General features: G+C 39.2%; 1 protein-coding gene across 1 annotated transcript in view; it reads left to right on the top strand.

Annotated features, from left to right (window-relative positions):
• Window positions 1–50: 50 nt before the first annotated feature.
• The window catches only part of PSMA5 (proteasome 20S subunit alpha 5), a 23,057-nt gene continuing 5,466 nt past the window's right edge, over window positions 51–17,641 (top strand). The window contains exons 1-8 of the mRNA XM_040471221.1: window positions 51–192; window positions 4,240–4,306; window positions 10,861–10,987; window positions 13,422–13,489; window positions 14,399–14,506; window positions 14,646–14,704; window positions 15,586–15,688; window positions 16,691–16,777. Of these exons, the coding sequence (XP_040327155.1) occupies window positions 164–192; window positions 4,240–4,306; window positions 10,861–10,987; window positions 13,422–13,489; window positions 14,399–14,506; window positions 14,646–14,704; window positions 15,586–15,688; window positions 16,691–16,777 (648 nt within the window). The 5' untranslated portion in view covers window positions 51–163. The remainder of the gene's footprint in view (window positions 193–4,239; window positions 4,307–10,860; window positions 10,988–13,421; window positions 13,490–14,398; window positions 14,507–14,645; window positions 14,705–15,585; window positions 15,689–16,690; window positions 16,778–17,641) is intronic.

Raw genomic sequence — 17,641 nt, 5'->3', positions numbered from 1 at the left:
TAGGAAGCAGGCACTGACGGGCGGGCTGAAGGGGTCGCCTGCGCACGCGCAGTTGGAAGCAGGGCCTCAATTTTGTGGTGGTGTGGGTGAGTTGGGTGCTGTTGGACTCGTGTTGGCCCTCAGAAACCCCACGTAGCTGCTGCCAGCTTTTCCTGCCCTCGCCATGTTCCTCACCCGGTCTGAGTACGACAGGTCTGTGCGTCGGGAGAACGTGGGTTCGGGGTTGTGAGTGGGCAGGACTGGGGCCCGGCCACGGCCTGGGTTCTGCCGTGTCATGGGGCGCCCCAGGAACCCGAGGCTGGCCCGGCCTGGGGATCTCTTGTCCTCCCCAGCCGCCTGCAGTGATTCCCCAAGCTAGACTCGCGCCAGGTGCTACCGCTGAGTCACTGCTGGGTCCCAACTCGGTGCGGAAGGGAGAAGCACCGCTTTGTGCTTGGGAAAGAAGGCCGAGGGGCCGCGACTCCGACCTTTAACCCGGAGAAGTCCAGGGGTCAACCCCTCCTCTGTTCATCTTTCGTGCTGAGTATGACTGCCTTTTTAAAAAATGTGAACGTGTTGCCTGAAAGAAAAAAAAAGCTACTAGAGATTCTTTAATGGCTCTCATAATTTCAGCTCCCCCTTCCTTCTAGAGGAACAACCTCGTTTTCCGTTTCTTAGTTGTGGAAGTAGAGTAACCTTTCCTTTGGTTGAAATGTAGGAAGGCATGCTAGTATGTATAGTTTCTGCAAAAGTCTGAAAGTATTCTCAGCTATGCCCGGATGGAGTGTGGAGTCTGATTTTATAGGAACTGGAATTTAGAGTGGTTCTTAAGAGTTTCCTCATCACGCTGATTCTACTAGACCTAGACTTTTCGGACTTTTTGAGAAGCTTAAAGCAATTTAGTTTGTGTGTGTGTTAAGGCCAGATATGTTTTTAAAATTAAGGTTGTGAGATTGTTGTATTCATTAAAAGAAAAAAATATTTTTCAGGGCTTGGAAATGCTGAGTAAAATTGTACATAGACAATTCTCTAGACATTGTTACTTTCAGTTTCTGTTTGGGTAGGTTAGATTTTTCACATAGCTGCAAAGATGTTTTTGGGTTTTTTTGTTTGTTTGTTTGTTTGTTTGTTTAGCCAGGAAAGGCGGATGTTTTCTTTCTACTAGGTCTTTAGAAGCTGCATTTCTTGTCAAGTGTATGTTGATCCTGTCAAAAGTTTTATCACTTGGAACTCCCACTTTTTTTATGCTTTTACTGACTCAGAATATATATATGTGAAGTTTTAAAACTGACAGCTTTTCGTACTGTCCTGTAAAATGACTTGGTATTTATTTTCCAGAGCATTAAAAAAAACTCCTCCTTGGGTGATAGAATTTTGAGTTAGGGGGTGTATGATAGACATTATTATCCTTATCAGAAAGTCTTTATTAAGGTTCTGTGATCATTTACTTAACATCTTCAATGAGTGCTATATGTTATTCATTTTTATATCCTCCCAAGAATGCCTAAAATACAGCCTTTTTAAATTCACTTAGCTAATATACTTGCATGCTTGCTGTGTACAAGACACTGTTCTAGTTACTGACCATACAGCAGTAACAAAATCAAGATTCTTGCTCTTAAATGGGAGCTTGCCTTTTAAAGAGCTATTTAAAAAATATAGTGCAAGTCAGAAGTGCTTTCACGTCATTAGAGAAATTCAAATCAAGTACTATAGAAAGTTTGTTGAGAGAGGTTGCATTCAATATTAGGGGGTCATTGAAAACTTTAAAAAGGAGCTGATATTTAAACTGAGTCTTGAGAAAGAGGAAGATTTTAATAAATATGGACTAAGTGTCAGTAGGTTGGAGGCAGAGAATATAGGATGAACAAAGGAGGGGCAGTGGGGAAACAGTGCCTGTTTGGGAACATTCTTTTCTGTGTGGTAATTTGATACATGTATGGGAGTGGTGAACTATGGGGAAAACAGGATGGTGCTAGATATTGGATGGATTTTTTTTGTAGTGAAGGAGTTTGGGTCACTATTTTTTTTCAAAACTTTTAAAGTGTTTTTATTTATTTTTGAGACAGAGAGAGTTAGAGCATGAGCAGGGGAGGGGCAGAGAGAGAGGGAGACAGAGAATCCGAAGCACGCTCCAGGCTCCAAGCTGTCAGCACAGAGCCCGACCCGGGGCTCGAACTCACAGACCGTGAGATCATGACCTGAGCTGAAGTCGGACACTCAACCCACTGAGCCACCCAGGCGCCCCTGGAGTTTGGGTCACTATTTAGGCAACCATGTGCTATTAATTTTTATTTGAAGAAGTTACATAGTTGTGTTTTGCAGAGATTATTTGACAGGAGCAGAAGAAAGAGTGAGTCAACACCAGTTAGAAGGCTTACAATAGTTAGGTGAAAGGTAATGAGGTCGTTGAGAATGAAAGAAGGGTGTTGAGTTACCATGTGGGAGGAATTGATGTGACTTGGTATATGATTAATGTGGGAGAAGATGGGGAGAAATGAGTCAGATCATTCAGAACTTTCTAGCTTGGGGAACTGAGAGATTGCAGGTGTTTTAAAATAAAAATGAAATAGGAATGACAGGAGATGGAACTGATTTTGCAAGGATGGCTGGATTTAAAGAGATATTTCAGATTGGAAGATATTGAGTGTTCGGTGCTAATGGGATATCCAAGTGAAATGCTCAGGATTCATTAAATTAATCAGGGAAGAGGTCAGACCGGTAAGAGGTTTGAGAGTAGTTGGTGCTTGATGTAAATGAAATAACCCAAAGAAACAGTGAAGTTTGAGAAGACAGCCAAGAGCAGAGCCCATATAAGGATGTAGTAATTAATACTATACTAGGATGAAGTGCTTGAATTAAGGTGAAAATACTGTGTTCACATGGTACTTTATCACAAAATTCTTTCATACTCTGTGCAATTCAATATTAATTATCTTGTGATAGATGTACGATAGGTTTTGTTTTTTGTTTTTCATTTGAGGGAATTAAAGCTACTAAGTGGCTTCTGTCCTCAGACTTTTCACTCAGTGATTTTTAAAAATTGTTTCTAGAGTTCTGAACTTTTTTAATGACCTCTGGGATATTACCTCTGGGGCCAGGAGGATTCTGGGATGGTGAGATTCTCCTTTCACTCCTGATTTAGCCCAGAGTAATAATTCCCAGAGGCAGTATAGTGGAACAATTCAAAGATAGGTCTCCGCAGTCACATTGCCTAAATCCTAATTCCACCTCTGCCTCTTACATGCTGAATAACTTTGGGCATATTACTCAACCTCTTTGTCAACTTTCACATCTGTGAAATACTATCTGTCTTTAAATGTTACTTCATAGGATTATTTTGAGGATTAAGTGAATTAAATAATTTAAAGGTTTATAACAATGCCAGGTATATAGTAGATATGCAGTAAATGTCAACTTGTATTATTACCTGTTTTGTATTTCGGGGATACATATACTTTTTTTTTTTTTTTGAAGAAAGAGTTTTTGATAAAACAAATTTGAAAACACTGTGTTATATATCATGTTACATGTTATCAAATCCAAACTCTATAAGCCAAGGATCATAACTACTTTCATTCATTTGTTCAAGTATTTTTGAAGTGTCCATTGTGTGCAGAAGACTTTTATAGCTAGGACCATGATTGATGCCTCTTTTCCATAGGGATTTCCAACAGAATGGAACAAGAAAAGGTGGGAAGGTGTTTTAGAAAGAAAAAGAAGTCTAGTATGTAATTGGTGTAAATATGTATGGAATGAATAAACTAGCTTAGGCTTTAGGAACGAGCCAGATCTCAGTCTGTTAAGATAGCAATACTAATTCATACAAATAAATAGAGAAATGTACCTGTAACGTGTACCTGTAACTATCATACTTTTACTGAAAAGTATGATATTGACATTAAATGCATGTAATGTGAAGGGGAGAAGGATAAAAGCATATTCGGAATTGCCAGGTAGTTTTGGGGGCTTGAATTTAATGAGGGAATTCAGTTTGGTTCAGAGTTGAGGTAGAAAGCCCCTTGCTCTCATTTGATCAGTTTGAAGTCTCTGGGAGTACCACAGAAATGTTCCATACATAAGTTCCATTTTCTTGAAAAGCTGTTAATGTACAAAACAATAGCTACAGATTGTTTTGGGCAAAGGAGAATAATGACAACATGCATATCTTGTAGCTATTTGAGCTAGATGTCAAGGAACTTGACTTTTGTTTCTCTACACTTTTTCTGACAATCTTTAATGCTTTTTTTTTAATTATAGGGGTGTGAATACTTTTTCTCCTGAAGGAAGATTATTTCAAGTGGAATATGCCATTGAAGCTATCAAGGTATAGTATCAAGTAGCAAGTTTTTGAAATTTGATGGCAACCTACTGCATTGCTGGCAGAACATTTGGAGTAAATGTGTTTTAGCTATCTCTCCCTTTTTTTTTTTTTAATGTTTTTATTTTATTTTTGAGAGAGAGAGCGAGGTATAGAATCTGAAGCAGGCTCCAGGCTCTGAGCTGTTGGCAAAGAGCCCGACGTGGGGCTCCAACTCACAGAACCGTGAGATCATGACCTGAGCCGGAGTCGGACACTTAACCGACTAAGCCACCCAGGCGCCCCATGTTTTAGCTATTTGTTTAGAAAATATTCTGTATCTCCCTTTACCCAACCACTAACCATTTTAATATCAATTTCAATCCTATTCCTGAAGCCTTTTGAACAGATAAATGCTTCATAATTATGTAAGTATATTTTTCTCAGTGGGGCTGAAGGGACATGTTTGTGTTCATAATCCTCTTGGCTATAAAGAGAGGGATATAGAGGTCTAGACTTAGCATCTGGAAGATACTTTGAAAAATTGTTTAACTCATCACCTGTATTCGTAAAATTATGGATTTGTACTGGACACTTTCAGGACTGAATAAGAGATGTGTCCTGTAATGTAACAAAATCAAATAGTTCAAATCAGTATTTTTTTTTTAATTTTTATTTTTTAACATTTATTTATTATTGAGAGAGAGAGAGCATGAGCAGGGGAGGGGCAGAGAGAGGGGGAGACACAGAATCTGAAGCAGGCTCCAGGCTCTGAGCTGTCAGCACAGAGCCTGATGCAGGTCTCGAACTCACAAACCACAAGATCATGACCTGAGCCAAAGTTGGTCGCTCAACCAACTGAACCACCCAGGCGCCCCCAAACCAGTATTAACAAAATCAGTAAGTGAGCTATCTATACTTAAAGTTAGTTATCACATGGGATCTGCATTTGTTGAATTACGGATAATCTAAGTTCTAATTTAGGTTATCCAAGGAAGGTCCAGGCATCAGTATTTTTAAGGGCTCCTTCAGTGATTCTAATATCTAGCAAGGATTGAGAGTCAGTGATCTAGATGAACCCATTACTCTGTGCTTCAGTCACCTCTACATCCCTAAATAACCTCTGTTTGTATAGTCCTAGTGATAGAATATTTTCTCACTAGATAGCTCATTCTGTTAGAAAACAATTCATAAAGGTTTAGAAATTTATCCTTGTATTGAATCAAAAGTCTAGCTTCCTGGGGTACTTGAGTGGCTCAGTTGGTATCGGCTCAGGTCATGATCTCATAGTTAGTTGGATCAAGCTCTGTGTCAGGCTCTGCACTGATAGCATGTAGCCTGATTGGGATTCTCTCTCTCCCTCTTTCTCTGCCTCTCCATTCTCTCTCTCTCTCTCTCTCTCAAAATAAATAAATAAACTGTAAAATAAATAAATCAAAGTCTAGCTTCTTTGAAGTTTCCTTAGTTGTCCCTAGTTTTGTCCTTGAACCACACAGGATGTTTAAACCTTTTCCAAAAACAGTTCTTCAAATAATTGAAGAGAGCTACTGTGTTTCTAAATTACCTATTATAAAAAGAGTGTATTATAGAAAACTATTGTATGAGAATCTAGAAAAGGGCAAAAGAGACTGTGATTAGTTGAAGACATAGAAGTAAAGGTGGAAGCACTATGATAGATGGTGGGACAGAAAGTGGTGGGCCAGCTACAAGTGCCTGTTTCTGATCATCTTTGCCCTGTATTGAAACCATACGTTATTATGAATTGTGAAGACTATGACGATTTCAAGCTGTGGCATTTATTTTGAGCCTCTAAAGATAATAGTCCTATCCAAGCCAAGAATAATCCTCAGTTTTGGGGGGGGTTCTTCTTTAAGCTTCTTACTGCTAGTAATTTTCAGATTGCTTAAAGATAATTAGAGACCATGTGATGTCTACCCTAGGTTGGGCTAAGAAAGAAATAGCCATGTGACCCTTTAATAGATGTGACTTAACCCATGTGAAAATTCAGGCTCTTTGGTATTTAAACAACCTGGTTGTCGCGTTGGCAACTTATGAGTTGTCAATGAGAAAGCAATTTGATAACCATAAGTATTCAGTAGCATGAAAGGAGCTGGAGAAACGACTAAGAATGGCAAGTATAAGTTGTCATTTGGAGGTATGGTAGGGATGGCATGGGTGAAAGACAGCCAGCAGAAGTGGGGAAAAAAATGCCTTTGGAGTAGGTTTTTTGGGGGAAGGAAGGATAATCTGTGGCAGTGTCAAAATTACCATATTAAACTGAGCATGTGGACATTGGTTACTATGAGTTTTACTAAAGAAATACTAGGTAGAGTCTTCAAATGTACCCTCACTTCCTTTCCTCAGTCCCCACCAAGGCAGAATTGTAATACTGAAATATCTGGGGTAAATGTAAGTGTTCAAAAGAAAATTCCCTTGATTTTGGTACATTTTATTACTTAGTCTGTCTTGAAAATATTAATCTTTTTTTTGGAGTGGAAACTTAGGAAGTTATTTAAGTTGGAGGTCAAACTGAACAGGCTGTGAATTCTTATAATATGAAAATCCTTCATCCACAAAATAGTTATAGTACCCAGGGACTATTGACATTTTGGACTGGATAATTCTTTGTTGAGAGACCATCCTGTGCATGGTAGAGTGTTCAGCGGGATTAGATGCTAGTAGCACTCACACTTCTAACTGTGACAACCAAAACTGTCTCTAGATTTTGTCCTCCAGATACATGTCCCCTGGAGGATAAAATGGCCCCTGGTTGAGAACAAGTCTGCCAGATAAAATTTAAAAGTAGATATAAAGGGGGTGTCTGGGTGGCTCTATTAAGTGTACAACTTTGGCTCAGGTCATGATCTCACGGCTTGTGAGTTTAAGCCCCACATCAGGCTCTGTGCTGACAGCTCAGAGCCTGGAGCCTGCTTCAGATTTTGTGTCTCCCTCTCTTCCCCTTCCCCACTTGTGCGTGCGCTCTCTCTCTCTCTCAAAAATAAATAAACATAAAAAAAAAAAAAAGTAGATATAAAGTCTGTCCTGCTCTGTTCAGTTGGAGATTTAAGAGCAATGTACTATACGTAAGAACAACTAAGTGCCGAATTAAATTCTCTAGTAATATTTTCTGACTTTTACATTTTTATTCTTAAGGCATACCTGCATGTAGTTTTAGAATCAAAAGATAAAATAATTATATCAACCTTGTAACAAAAACAGCAATCCCTGAGGACTGCCCCCTCTATCTTCAGCTTCCCAAAAGCAACACTTTAAGAACTTTTAAGATCTTTAAGATCTTTTAGCTGATAATTTTCTTGGCATTTGCTTCCATATTTCTAGCACAGAAGCAGACAGCCAGCAGAAGTGGGGAAAAAAATTTTGTTTTTGTTTAGATATTATCCACAGACTTTACATTATAGACGATGAAGATTTTTGCCCCCAATGACACACATGGACACACACACACGCTTTCCTCCTGGGGTGGAGGTACAGCAATTCACTCAATATATACTTTTTTGAGATCATTAGTCAACACTTATAGTCATATGACTATGTAAATAAATGTATTCACAGCTGAGCCATTTTTCCATTTCTGCACAATATTTTCCTGGAGTTTAGAGCTCTTCTTTTTTAAAAATTTGCTTAATTTAATGTATACATGTCATAAATAATCCCCAGAGTCTCTCTAGGTTATATGTATCTTCTCAAAATTTCCAAGCACATTAGGTATCCAGTAAAGATTCTTAAAAATATCTTTGAGCTTCTGACCTGTTCCAATTCTGGACTAGTTCTCTGGGCATACTGCTTTTTCAATTTCTAACCTCCTTTATTTTTTCCTTTTTCTTATTAGTGTCCTATTTTTGTTTTATGGATGAAATATATTCTTTAAGGATTTTTTTTTTAAGTTTTCTTTCAATTTTTTTTTCTTGAATTGGTTAGATTCTTTAGAGCTATGTTTTTTAATTTTTTTTTTTTTTCAACGTTTATTTATTTTTGGGACAGAGAGAGACAGAGCATGAACGGGGGAGGGGCAGAGAGAGAGGGAGACACAGAATCGGAAACAGGCTCCAGGCTCTGAGCCATCAGCCCAGAGCCCGACGCGGGGCTCGAACTCACGGACCGCGAGATCGTGACCTGGCTGAAGTCGGACGCTTAACCGACTGCGCCACCCAGGCGCCCCATAGAGCTATGTTTTTTAAGCTACAGGTCTTGACCAATTAGTGAGCATTGAAATTAATTTAGTGGGTCAAGGTAGCATTTCTTTTTGAGTGGAATAGAACAGTAGATATCAGAATGCCATGTTGATACTATTGGTGTTTCATTGTGTTTTTTTCCCACGTTGTTTCTATTGTATTTATTTGTGTATGTTAGTATGTTTTGATCCTGATATAAGGTTTATTTCTTAATGTCGATTTTGTCCAAAATGTTTGAAAACTGTTCTAGAGAAAACTGCCCCTTCTCATTTCATGCCTGAAGGGTGTTTCAGCTACTAGCTTCAGAGAGCTGAATGGGGAAAGAAGGCTGAAGTTCCTAACCTTCAGCTAGTCAGTCTTTACTTAATCCCCTGTTTTCACTCTGGTACTCCTGCCTTTGACTGTGCTTAGTGTCCCCCAATCCAAAGACCACTGTCTGTTTTACCCTTTCCAGAGTTTTCTATAGGAGTGGGGGTGGGAGCTGTCATCTAGCTTTATAGCCTAGGGGAGGGGATCTGGAAATCTGTTTCTTAGGTAACACTGAACTGATTTTGTGATTTTTAGCTCCTTTGTTTCTATTTCCAGAGGTCCCTTTCTTTTTTGGGATCCTATAATGTAAATCAGATTGTTTCTTGATTTTCTTTACTACTGGTTTAGGGTTCAGATTTCTCAGGTCTATTAAGTAAATTATCACTAACCTCTCTTCTTTCCTAGAAATTTTGTTGCTGTGTCTTTGCCCATTCTCTTTGTGCTAGTATATTTGTGCATTGCCCCCTACCCCCTGACCCTGCCATCCTTTAATTTTGTGCTATTACGAGGCTAGGGGAAGGAGTAGAGCTAATGTGTGTGTTCAGTCTATACCTTTACCTAGAAGTATGAATGCCCATTTTTTACATAAAGTTCTTAAACAGTCCTCTCCTGTAGTTATGCATATATATTAAAAAAAAAAAGCTGGTATATACATTTAAAAACATTTGTAAATAAAGTCACAACTTTATGCATTTGAAAAATAATTCACTTATGTATGAGACGTGATTATGCAGTCTGCAGTCATGTTAAGCATGTTATGCATAATGATTCATGAAATTCCTTGGACTCCTTTACAATAACAGGTTCCAGGAGTCTGATGCTTGCACTGGCAGGCATTGCTTTGTGGAACTAACTAAATAATAATGGTAATTCAGGGGCACCTGGGTGGCTCAGTCAGTTAAGCATCCAACTCTTGATTTCAGCTCAGGTCATGATCTCATGGTTTGTGAGTTAAGGGATAAATAATATGGCATGAGAAAATGGGTTGGGCTATACCTGGTAGATTTTGTTGGAGAATAATGAGTAATAAAGTTTGAAATGAAAAGTGAGATTAGGTTTTGAGGGCTTTGGAAGCTTATTTGGATTTTATGTGACAGGCAATATAGGGAGATGTTAGTTCTTCAGAGAAGAAGTATAATTAAAATAGCATTTTATTAGATCAGTTAGGCTATAACATGAAATACACATTAAGACAGAGATTAAGATGGGGAACCTAAGTAAGAGGATGTTGAAATCTAGGCATATAAGAAGAATGACTAATTTTGTTACTCATTTATTATGTGCCAGGCACCATTTTAAGCATTTTATGTATTAATATATTTACTTTCTTGATGTTTTATTACCCCCATCTTGCAGATAAAGAAACAGACATAGAGGGATCGGTGACTAGAATGGTGCCCTGGAGATGGAGAGATGAAATTAAGCTATATTGTAAACTGCTAGTGACCTCAAAAGATTAAGTTAATAATTATGTTTGTGGTGGTGTTTTTGTTTCTTCTTTTGTTTGTCTGTTTGTTTATTTATTTTGAGGGAGAGGGAGAGAAAAAATCCCAGGTAGGCTCCGTGCTGGCAGCACCTGAGCCAAAATCAGGTGAGCGGAGCCAAAATCAAGAGTTGGACGCTCAACCCACTGGGCCACCCAGGCACCTTTTTCCTTTTTTTAATGTACACTACTTTTCTGGAGGTCATGTAGATTTGAGAAATACTACCTTTGGGGACAGGTCAAGAGAACAGAGGTGAAAAGAAAAACATTCTAGTTTTATTACTTTTTTGCCCGTTGATGTTTAGAACCTTAGAATCTACCCCTCTCCAAAATATTGGCATTACAGTTGATCATTTTCCAGATGTTTTCAAGACTTAATTGAACTTTTCCCTTTAGAAGAACAAAATCTGTAAATCAAGTGTTCCTGCCATTGACAGGAATAACACATTACTTATTAGGGTGCTGTTTATACTCTCTGAATACTTGGTATGGCTAATTGAAGCTTCTGTCTTGTGCAGTATTCAGAGAGATTCCTGGTGAGTATGTGAGACTGTTCTTTGACCTGTACATGATAACTATAACACGTTTCTTTTTAGCTTGGTTCTACAGCCATTGGGATTCAGACATCAGAGGGTGTGTGCCTAGCTGTGGAGAAGAGAATTACCTCCCCACTAATGGAGCCTAGCAGCATTGAGAAAATTGTAGAGATTGATGCTCACATAGGTAAGGAGTAGGGGGAAGTTGTTTTATAGGATCTGGCTTGGATTAATTAGTCTTCTTTGGTGTTCCACAGGAGGTTCATTAGATGAACATCTTATCCCCTAATTAGCTACTGTTTTCCAGGCAGTAAGCCAGTGTGCATAATATAGGAGTGGGAAGAAATTGTAGGGCTCAGCCTACTTCCAGAAGTTCCTTTCTCCTTCAAATTTAGACTTGGCGAATGTGATGGTTGTCGAAATATGTAAAGGTTGAATCATAGGCCAGCTCCCTATAATGGCTGGGTCTTCAATGTTGCATAATGTTAGCCCTAGTAGGAAGCCATCTGGAGCAGAGGATCATGTGGAAAACTAGAGTGTCCACTAGAAAGAGGAATTCTTAAAGGTCTTTAGAGTGACTAAGGTTCAGAGAGCATGAGAATAATAGATTTTGAGCAGATCAGTCTTCTTCCTCTGTTTTCAGATTTATCTTTTTACTCCCTGTCTTCCCCTATATTCCCCACACCCCAGCACTCTTTTTTGTTTTTGTTTTGTTTTGGTCTCTGTTATAATTTCCCTGCCTTAGCTTCTGGCATCATTGTAGCATTACAGGGTGAGTAGTTCTTCATTTTAGTTGACTGTTGAAATTTTCTTAACCATTTAGTCATCTAATTAGTGGAATATTGGTAAAATAATTAGTTGCCTGAAGGCCTCAGAACCAATGCCATGGTGACTCCAGGAGCTTGACAGTATCTTTCAGATGTAGAAGCTGAGATTTAGTCTTTTAAGATAAGAACATTTTGTCTACTTAATCCCAAGTTGTGTGTCTGGAGATAGATCAGTGTCACTTCATTCAGCAAATTGAGAACCTATCATGTGCCAGACCTATGCTAGTCACCAGGGATACAGAGAAAAATGAGAGAGACATAGTCCTTATGTTTCAGAAGCATACAGTCTGATAGTGGAGGTGGACATGTAAATAAGTAAATGCAGTTGAGTGACGTAGGTGTTACGAGAGGCTGTAGTATGTGCTCAGTAGGGGTACAAAAGAGGAAATCATTAGTTTTGTCTGGAACCAGTGGTAGTGGACTTTCAGAAAAAGATTCCATAAAGCGATGCTTGAGCTGAGTTGAATTCTAAAAGATGAGGAAATGGTCACTAAGTGAACAAGTGTGTGGGTATAGGAAGGGAGAGCACTCCGGTCAGAGGGAATAGAAATGAGCAAACCCTTAGTGGTGTAAAATAGGGAATACCCTAGCACAAGAAGTTTGGTATGACTGGCAGGTGGACTATAGCAAGAAATAAGTCTTGGATCAGACAGTAGAAATCTTTTTACCATGCTAAAGAGCTTCAACTTGATGGGAAAGATTTTAAGCTTTGGGGTAATATCAGATTTTGAGAGAGAGAGAGTATGAGCAGGGGTGGGGCAGAGAGAGAGGGAGAAAGAGAGAATCTCAAGCAGGCTCTGCACTGTCAGCAAGGAGCCTGATGTGGGGCTTGACCCCATGAACCATGAGATCATGACCTGAGCCTAAACCAAGAGTCAGATGCTTAACCAACTGAGCCACCCAGGTGCCCCCAGATTAGTCTTTTAGAAAGACAATTCTCATAACAGGGTTGCAGGTAGAGTGAAGGGGCCTGAGACTGGAGGTAGGGAGACCTGGAAAGAAATTTCCTTTAATCCAAATAGCAACAATGAGGGATTTAACCAAGGCAATAGACAGAGAATGGACAATGTAAGGATTAATGCTGGACAGGTTAATCAGATGGAGATTGATAGAATTTGGGATCTGATTGGTTGTGAGGGCCAAGGAGTCTAGAAGGAAGAAAGAACTTGATTTGAGTTGGTGGTATGTCCAAGTAGATATATTAAGGGAGTCATTGGGTTCATAGGTTTGAAATGTGGTAGTAAGGCTTAAGCTGGAAATACAGATTTCAAGTTATGGCATATAAAGTAACAGCTATAACGTTGGCATCTTGGACCATCAGGCAAACTTTCTTTCTAAACTAATTGGTTTGTATTTGGTCAGGGAGGCGAAAAAGCTTTTGATTTTATCCTGGGGCTTTCTATAGCTCATAGTGACATGGTTATTTTTTTCCTTATTTCTTCTGTTGGGATGTTAGTGTTCGCTTAGTTTGAAAGTGTATTGTGGTCTACGAGAATGCTGAAGGAATGCTTAAGGATGTAATATGTGAAAATTCATGCTTGTTTGGCTGTTCTTGCCTGTCTTCTATCTTAATACTGGACTTCTGAGTTATTGCAGATGGTTTTATTTATTTGTAGTATAATTATACTTGTGTTCAGTATAATCAAATAATTTCCCATCTAACCTCTTGGGTGTATTGCTATGGGATTGCGTATGGCCGCCATGGTTCCATTCCAGTGTTTCAGTATTTCTTGAGTGGATGAAAGAGTTCTGCTAGGATTTGGCCCCTGGGTCACTATTGCTTTTACATTGCAGGTTGTGCCATGAGTGGGCTAATTGCTGATGCTAAGACTTTAATTGATAAAGCCAGAGTGGAGACACAGGTAAAATTAGCATCATCTCTCCTTTTTACCTTGATGCTTGAGTTCCTTGTTTAATGATGTAGCTGCCTGGGCTGTATTGCAGGTTATCTGTGTTAATATCAGATGTAGCTCTTAGGAGTGATTTTGGATATAGACCACCTAGTTAATAACTTGTTGAGGCTTGGAGTCTAGCCATCCAACCATTGCAGCTTTAAGGAAGCCCTGGTAAATAGTGCTGACAGTCTCTTGATTCTTTTTGATTTGCCTTAAATAAAGCAAGCATTGCACTACATTCTGGTCCCTAATTAACTGTGGGAGCACCATAGCAGGAAGTGGACATAGCTAAAGGACATTCTACCCCAACTGCCTTTGGTGCTGGGCTTGCAAGTAACAGCTCTCCTATGGTGAGTAATGTTATGTACCAGGTCAAGAATGCTGATTTTGTTTTTTTCTTTAATTGAGTACCTGCTGCTTCGAGAAAAGACCAGTAAGAAAAAAATTCCTGATTGATAAAATTTTTGCACTTATTTTCAACTTTGCTGTCAGTACTTATGTAAGAGTAAGTCATTTAATTTAAACACCAACACAATGATAAGGTAGGCTCTTTGAGGGAAAGTGGCACTTAGCTGTTAGCATTCACTTTGTGAAAAGACTAAGCTTAGTGCTATGAAGGGCTAACTCTGTTTTTCAAGGGAATAATCCTCTAGTCCGTCATTAATGCTTAGGGTACTTTGATCACAGTTTCTTTCTAGAGCTATTTCTCTTCCTCTCATGTAGGCCCAAGCATTCAAGTTCAGTGTTAAGAAAAACACACTGGAGCTGAGCCTTCGGTTTGCAACCATAGTCCACAGGGATGTATGTAGTGAGATGGTGGACTGCTTTAATGCTTTTCTTATTTAAAAGTTAGACCACATTTTGCTCTTTTTCTAGAACCATTGGTTCACCTACAATGAGACAATGACCGTGGAGAGTGTGACTCAGGCTGTGTCCAATCTAGCTCTGCAGTTTGGAGAAGAAGATGCAGATCCAGGTGCCATGGTGAGTGTGGTGTTTGTGGCAAGTTTCCTTCTAAGGGACTTAGGACATTTGTCCTCTGAACATACCTTTCCCAGCCCCTCTTACCTCCTGCTTCAGTAGCCATTTGTTTATCATAATACCTCTTGTTTTTTGGTTCTAGTCTCGTCCCTTTGGAGTAGCACTGTTATTTGGAGGAGTTGATGAGAAAGGACCCCAGCTGTAAGAATTTGCCATTTTTTCCTGTTTCTTTTTTTGTAGAATTATTTTAATTTGGGATGGGGACTGGTTGTCTAAACTGAGAGGATTATTGTAGAATTATAAAAAACGAAGGGCTTCTAACTCTAAAGTTCAGTGATTCTGTGCTGTTTATACAAAGACAAGCATTCTGTGAAGAACTTCCCTGTTGGAACCACTGCTGATTCTGGAAAGAATTAAAAGCAACTTTGTTACTGTAGTCAGGGTGTGTTTTAGAGCTTTGCTTTAGAATGCTGATTTGTTCCTTTTCCTCAACTATTGTTTAGATAGGCGTACACAAGTGCCATATTTATATCTTCTATACTTCTAAATCTCTGAGGAATGAATTAATTTTCTTAAACACTTTTTAAAAGATCTGGTTTCAGGTGCCTGGGTAGCTCAGTTGGTTGAGCGTCCAACTCTTGATTTTAGCCCAGGTCATGGTCCAGTGTCCTGGGATTAAGTCCTGCATTGGGCTCCATGCTTAGCATGGAGACTGATTGGGATATTCTCACCTCTCTCTCTGCCCCTCCCTGGCTCGTGCATACTTGCTATCTTAAAATAAATAAACTTTAAAAATAAAATAAAAGATCTGGTTTCTATAGCTGCATGTGACTTTGCATGTGAATTTTGATCTCGGGGTTGTGAGTTGAGCCCCACATTGGGTATAGACATTACTTAAATAAACTTAAAAAAAAAAAATCTGGTTTCTCTAGGCATACAACATCTTTTGGACCTGTACCTCAGTATTTCAGTGGAGTTTCCACTGCAGGGCCAAGCATTTATATTCTTTAGTGAGATACTTGTTACATAAAATGCCACCACTCTTAAGCATTTGTAACCCCCTTCTTTTGGGGGTTTTGCAGGTTTCATATGGACCCATCTGGGACCTTTGTACAGTGTGATGCTCGAGCAATTGGCTCTGCTTCAGAGGGTGCCCAGAGCTCCTTGCAAGAAGTTTACCACAAGGTAATTGAGTACTCTCACAACTTTTATTATTATTTTATAAATCAAAGTATAATTTACATAAAATGGGAAGACCTTAAGTGTTCAATTCTAGGAGTTCTAGGAGTACACACCCTCATGACCACCACCTAAAACAAGATGGAGAACACTTCCATCACTCCCTGAAATGCTTATTGCCTCTCCATTCACTCTCTTCCTCCCTTTCAACCATGTTTACCACTGTAGATTAGTTTTGTCTGTTCTTGTCCTTTCTATAAATGCAGTCATACAGTTTATATTTTGCATTTGCCTTTTTTGTTCAATAATGCTGTTTTTAGGATCCATTCGTATTTTTGCACATATCAGTAGTTAATGCTGAGTGCTGTATCATGGTATAGATGACCTCAGTTTGTTTACCCTTTATCTTGAAAGCTTTACTTAACAGATATATTTCCTAGTCTGGCTCTAGAAGCAAGTAGACATTTGGCATTTTTTATCTTGTAGGATGGGAAGACTTGGCTTTGGGTAACTTGTTGTGGTTGAAGGCTGTCTTTCTTACTGGTTCACACAGAGATGTCTACTCCCCTCTACCCCTGATAGTATTGATTTTATGTGTGGAAGAAATTGGGTTCATGGGTTCAAAACACAGTACTACAAGAGCAGGTTTACTAAACCAGTGGGCTACCTTTTTAGATCATTTGGGAGTTGTGAATCATAGGATATTCCCAATATTATCTTATTAAAAGAGGATAACTAGAGAAGTGTAGCCCTTTCCACTTCTTCAAAGATCACTTAATATGAAAGTTGGTGACTTTGATCTGGTTCAAAATAAGACTTGAAACTTTGAATAAATGTATTCTACTTATTTACTGTTTACTTGAATTCTAGAGATACCTGGTAATGCACTGTACTTACTAAGCTGCTTGATTTAGTAATACTTGCTACATCATTCAGGGAGATAGGGGAAATCTTTGAAGGAAGGAGGAATTACATAATGGCTACTCTTCTTACCCTTTTTGTTTCAAGTCTATGACACTGAAAGAAGCCATCAAGTCTTCACTCATCATCCTCAAACAAGTAATGGAGGAGAAGCTGAATGCAACTAATATAGAGGTATTTTTCTCTTGTGGTGTTTTTTATTCAGATATCATAGCTCCCATATCTCCCATGGAGATAATCACATTTTGTATGCTCAGCCCTTAAGAAGTTATTGCTATCCTTTGAAGCTCCAATACTTCTATAATAGTAATAAGAATGGACTGTCCCCAAAACGTGTTAACTTATCCTAGGACATTAGGAAAGTTGCCTGGAAGAGGTGATGCTGGAGAAAGGAAGAGAAGGGTACTCCAGGAAGAGGGAACAGCCAAGTGCAAAGGCTCAAAGATATAAAATAACATTGTATGTAAAGGAGAATTTGAGGGTTTTCTGAATGCTGGGGTGCAAGATACATGTAAGGTAGTGAGTGAGGTGGCAAGAGATGATACCAGAGAGTTGTGGACCAGATTCTGACTGCCCTTATTTAGGATGCTAAGAGTAGATGGGAGAAAAGGAGATAATGGTGAGTAAAAAGATAGAGTAGGTTTGCAGGTGAATTGAGAGAGAGGTCCTGTATTTCCCTGGTGAATGTTAGATCATCTGCTGAGAGTGGGTGAATTCAGCAGTAGAGTTAAGGCAAGTGGGAACGATTTGAAAGAGTCCTTATGGACAGGGAAAAAGGAAGGCTGGGATAAGCAAAAGGACTGCTGGGCTACGTTAAAATACTAATGGAAAAAAAAAAACTAGCGGAGGCTCGATTTACCAGATTGTTATCACAAGTTAGGATGGAGGGGTGGCACCTGGGTGATTCAGTCAGTTGAGGGTATGACTTCGGCTCAGGTCATGATCTCACAGTTTGTGGGTTCGGGCTCCGTGTTGGGCTCTGTGCTGACAGCTCAGAGCCTGGAACCTGCTTCAGATTCTGTGTCTCCGTTTCTCTGC

Source organism: Herpailurus yagouaroundi, unplaced genomic scaffold (genome assembly GCF_014898765.1).
Source record: "Herpailurus yagouaroundi ecotype Mexico unplaced genomic scaffold, PumYag 77, whole genome shotgun sequence".
Lineage (NCBI taxonomy): Eukaryota > Metazoa > Chordata > Mammalia > Carnivora > Felidae > Herpailurus > Herpailurus yagouaroundi.
This window is presented reverse-complemented; position numbering and strand designations above follow the sequence as displayed.